The sequence below is a fragment of the Etheostoma spectabile genome, chromosome 9, assembly GCF_008692095.1.
Source record: "Etheostoma spectabile isolate EspeVRDwgs_2016 chromosome 9, UIUC_Espe_1.0, whole genome shotgun sequence".
Lineage (NCBI taxonomy): Eukaryota > Metazoa > Chordata > Actinopteri > Perciformes > Percidae > Etheostoma > Etheostoma spectabile.
This window is the reverse complement of record NC_045741.1, coordinates 3,318,233-3,323,189: the sequence shown is the minus strand read 5'-3', so window position 1 is coordinate 3,323,189 and position 4,957 is coordinate 3,318,233. Positions and strand designations below refer to the sequence as shown.

The window sequence follows — 4,957 nt, the reverse complement described above, 5'->3', positions numbered from 1 at the left end:
CAGTCTGAAATACCACTTGATGGCCAAGCACACAGCTGATGGCAGCTCCCCCCCCCCTGGCCAAAGTATTACTTTCACCCTTTTATTGATGGACAGTGATACATTGTGTGAGAGATTATTTGCTCTAAGTGAGAATGTTAGTGGAAAATTGAACACTACAGTAGGCTACATGCCAATGTTGTTTTCAATTAAAAAAAAACACTTTTCCATGTTGATAAGAGCATTAAAATGAGAAAAAAACAATTGGACAAAAAGACATCAAGGGACATTTAGAATAGATAAAAATGTGTGTGATTAATTGCGATTAATTATGAGTTAACTATGACATTAATGCAATAAATCGCGATTAAATATATACATACTACCTACATTCTATTTTATACTCACTCAATCATGGATGGGTAGTAGCTGTATTTATACTATTCGCTTCGAAAACACGTTACACACGTGCAGTAGATTGCTAGTTGTAAAATATATGGCTTTATAAAACATAATTATTAACATAATTATTATTATTATGCCGTGCAGAGTTTTTTGTAAACAAACAACAGTTAGATTCAGTGTTTCTCCCGAAAATGTACTGCGTGTATTGAAAGCTATTGAAAGCTATTCCATCTTCATAAAACATTAGTAAAGCCGATTTAAACTTAGATGTTAAGTTGTTTTTGTTGTTTTTATGTCAAGATTACATACAATATGTTGAGAAATGAGAACATGTCTCAGTACCAATAAAAAAATAAAAAAACAGAGGAAAGACTGGAAGGAGGCAAAGAGGATGTCAGGGAGTGACCAAGGTTCTGTCATAGCACTTTCTAAGGTACGCCAGCAAACAGACAAATCTGGGTCAAACCAGGTAAGGAGGGGCCTTAACACAAAGGACCAAGATTAATGTCTAAACTAACCGGTCTGTCCACCATCCTCTTTCATCCTCTGTAGTGTAGACATCTTAAGTCGCGGCCCTTTACCTGCCAGAGGAATTAAGACACTGCCGATTGTAATTTGTGCCAATAAAACATTCAATTTAACCATGTTTTAGGATTAGTTTAATGATTATAACCTGTAGTACACTATCGCGTTTCGTTGTGATAACAATGTGCGGAATTACTTTACATTGCATATTTATTTCTCAATGTTAATCACCCGCATTTGTACAGCATTAAAAGGGTGTCGCCATTTATGTGTGTGTGATGTTAACTAGGAGTACAACAATCTTGTACAAGTTCACCAGTAGTAAATTACAGGTTTGACTAGAAGATTGTGAAAACACAAATTGCCTGGAACATAAATATACTAATAAAACTATAGAAGCATTGCAGCCACGCTGCTGTGAAAGCTCCCCAATCGTAATTTATCAGAATCTGGTTGTTACCCCTCTCTGCGGCAATCTCTGTCTACACCTGATATGGCATGTGCAAGATTGTCACGCATGCGCAGATGATAATCCTGTTTTACGAGGATTTACAACACTGCATGATCTGATCTACTCTTCTGGTCAAAGTTGTAGCCGTTTGCCATTAGCCTCCACCGGGAAGCTAACATTAGTTTAGTTAACAGCTAATTTGGCTAACCACAGAAGTTCCTCCGCTCCATATCGTTATAACGGAGCGAGCTAACCGCTAATCATTGCTAACAAAGCCTTCAGTTCTCCCTGTCTGTATGCATTAATTATTTGTATAGACCAGTGCCCAAATAAAACCCTTCATTTTATTAAATTAGCTGTTAAAGGGTTGAGCTACAACTCAGAGGTGTTTGAATGAGATGAGATTTAAATGAGTGCAACCGGTTTAGTAGGACATGTGGATTACAGAACAGCGTATTTAGGATCCCCACATCAGATTAATACACTTCAAAAAACGAACAATGATCTAACCAACAAATTGAACAAGAATAAACTTTGGATAGCTCTAGTCATTTATAAGTTAACAGGAGTTAGGAGGTTGATAACATGTAAGTTTCTGTTTGGCTCATAGTATAGAATGACAGGTATTTCATCTGAACCGTTTAAACATTTGTCCAAAAGAAATAACACTTAATTTAATTGACAAGACACATCATGGCTAAAATTTTTTGTCATTTGTTTAAAATTTAAAGAGCAATTTGTTGTATTTTAGCAAAATACCGAAAGCAGCAGAACTGAGTAGGCTATGTTGTTAAATGTTTATCACAAGTTATTATTATTGCGATAGTCAACGTTAGGCCAAATTGCATATTTTCCTCATATTGTGCAGCACCAATTACTGAAATTGTGCCACAGTATTTTCATTGGAATAATCTTTTAGTCTAATTTGTTTAATATGCAAATGGATATTTTCTTCTAAATGATCTACTAATGTTATATAGAAGCTTTCACCTTCGTTTGACTAGCTTTATCTTAAACCAACTGGGTAGCTGGCTCTGACTAAGAAGAGTGTTTGCCCAACTTTGTTTAGTCATGCAAATGCCTGAGTGCACCTACTGAACAGCTCCCGAGAAGTGAAACTTAACCTTTGTTGCTTTATTGCACTTAGCACCGCCTAATAATTCCTCACGTAAACTGGTGCAACTGGTTATATAATGTGTACTTCGTTCTAATATCTGTTGGCATTTTGTGTTTGACACTTGTTATCAGGCAAGCACATTCGTTTCTGAGACGTAAGCACACTTAGGTTTCTGTTTCTGGCAGTATAAATTAGCTGCAGGTTGGTGCTACTCTAACAGCTAGAAGAAGAACTGAAGAGATGGATCTAACAGAGGTAAGTCCTGCTACTGAACTCTGCCGTCACTGAAAAGTAAGTGTATATTTAAAGCTGCTTCAGTTTAAACCTGACATTTAGAGTTTGCAATTTTGTCCACTGTATTAGAAAGCTGTAGCAGAAAAAATTAGCAATTGTTTTCTTCCATGTTCCGGATGTCGAATGTGACTCACAGATAACAGAAGCAGACCGGGATACTTGTCTACTGGCAATAGGAAAGGAGTCTAACAACTTCCTATAGAAGCTAATTTTGGCGAAATAATGGGTTTAACTGTCAATCACCCACATGCTCTTACACATGGTCAAAACCTCCAGGGGGTGCCTGCAGTACTGACTACACGTGAAGTTTATTATTTTTAGGATTTGTACATTCTAATTGTTTTTCTTATGATTTTAGCTTGATGCAAAGCCCGGAGACCTGATCGAGATTGACCGTGGGTTATACCAGCACTGGGCCCTCTACATCGGTAATATGGAAGTCGTTCATTTTACTACTCCGGGTGAGTGAAATGTTATTGTTTGTTGGTAATTATGTTGTTTTTGCATGCATCTAAATGTAAAATAATAGAAAAGACTTGATGAGTGGCAACTCAACTTCTTTCCTGTCTGTCTCTTCCGTAAAACACACATAGGTGGTGATGTTGCCCTGAAGACCATAGGAAAGGTGAAGCGTGAGATGATCTGGAAAGTGGTGGGCAATGATAGGTTCAAGGTCAACAACCTCCTAGATGACAAGTACCAGCCTCGTGAGAGTTACCTCATCGTGAAGGAGGCTTGTAGCATGGTGGGTCGGGACCTGCGGTACTCTCTCGTGACTAGAAACTGCGAGCACTTTGTCACAGACCTACGATACGGCAAGGCAGAGTCCCGACAGGTGGGTGTCTTGTGGCTTTTATACTTCTGTTTGCAGGACTGCTTAAAGGGACAGTTCAACCTAATATAAAAACTACATATTTTCCCTCTTACCTGTAGTGCTTTTTAACAGCTCGTTTTGGCGGATGTGGCTCAGTGGTAGAGTGGTTCCCTGCCAATTGGAAGGTTGGTGGTGCAAACCCTGGCCAGTCCCATGTCAAAGTGTCTCTGGGCAAGACACTGAACCCTGAGTTGTGTAAATGTGTGTGAGTGTTTATCTGATGAGCCGGTGGCACCTTGTACGGCAGCTTCGGCCACATTGTGTGAATGTGTGTGAACAGTGAAATGTTCCTGTACTATGTAAAAGCGCTTTGAGTAGTTGTTAAGACTACAAAAGCGTTATATAAGAACAGTCCTTTTACATTTATATTGTGGTGGGAGACAGCAGCCATGGAAATGTTTTGCCTTTATTCCATTGTCATACCACAATCACAATGTGGTGCACAAAATTTAAATGCATTTAATTCACACTACCGTCAACTGTATAATCATGCAGAATGGGGGGGTGAAGTTTGGTGGAAAGAAAATAGTTCCTATTCGAAACTGCTCACAACCAGGTAGGTGAAGTATCTTGAGTGGCCAAGGCATGATTTCTGGAAAGACACCTGAGTCTTTCATAAGTAATTTTTGTCTTTTTGAGCACCACAAGCTGTGTGCCATCTGGTTCCAACATGTCGAAGTTTTCAAAGAAGGCAGCCTTCTCTCTGGTCGTTATCTCCAACACTGGGCACAACCTAGATTGATAAATAGCACTACAGGTATGATGAGAAATTTTTGTGTCTTTTTTTGAATGTACCTGAGTCAAATCTTTGTTCAAAAGCATATTTAGGACACAAGCGCCACTTTTAAACACCACCGTTTTTCGGTCTAACGGCCTTTTGAATGGTCAGATGATGATGACATCAAAATCATAAAACTGTAAGAAGGCTTGTCACAACGTGGAACTTTGTTCCAAGCATCACCAGGGGCTCTGCACATGAACTCAGCATTGAGAACATTGTTTGTGTACACAGAGGTTTACTAAAACGCTCATTTGCATTTGGAGATCACCTATTTTGGGCCGGGAGAATGTCTGATATCGTAAACAACAACTGCTAATTTGAGTTGCTCAAAACTTTTCTTTTTTAGTAAACGCTGTGTACACCAACAATGTTCTCAATGTTGAGTTCATGGGTAAAGCCCCTGGTGATACTTGGAGCAATGTCTCATGTTGTGACGAGCCTTCTTAGTGGTTTAAAAGTAGCTATTTTGAGGCAAGCATAAAAGTGCCCCTAGCACTCTCATTCAAAAGGCCATTTGACCATAAAACGGTA

General features: G+C 38.9%; 1 protein-coding gene across 2 annotated transcripts in view; it reads left to right on the top strand.

Annotated features, from left to right (window-relative positions):
* Window positions 1–2,574: 2,574 nt before the first annotated feature.
* The window catches only part of LOC116696137 (phospholipase A and acyltransferase 4), a 4,468-nt gene continuing 2,085 nt past the window's right edge, over window positions 2,575–4,957 (top strand). Inside the window, exons 1-3 of one of the 2 annotated variants that reach the window (XM_032526896.1) lie at window positions 2,575–2,732; window positions 3,130–3,232; window positions 3,365–3,606. In XM_032526896.1, the coding sequence (XP_032382787.1) occupies window positions 2,718–2,732; window positions 3,130–3,232; window positions 3,365–3,606 (360 nt within the window). In that variant the 5' untranslated portion in view covers window positions 2,575–2,717. The other variant, XM_032526897.1, reaches the window with a different exon arrangement.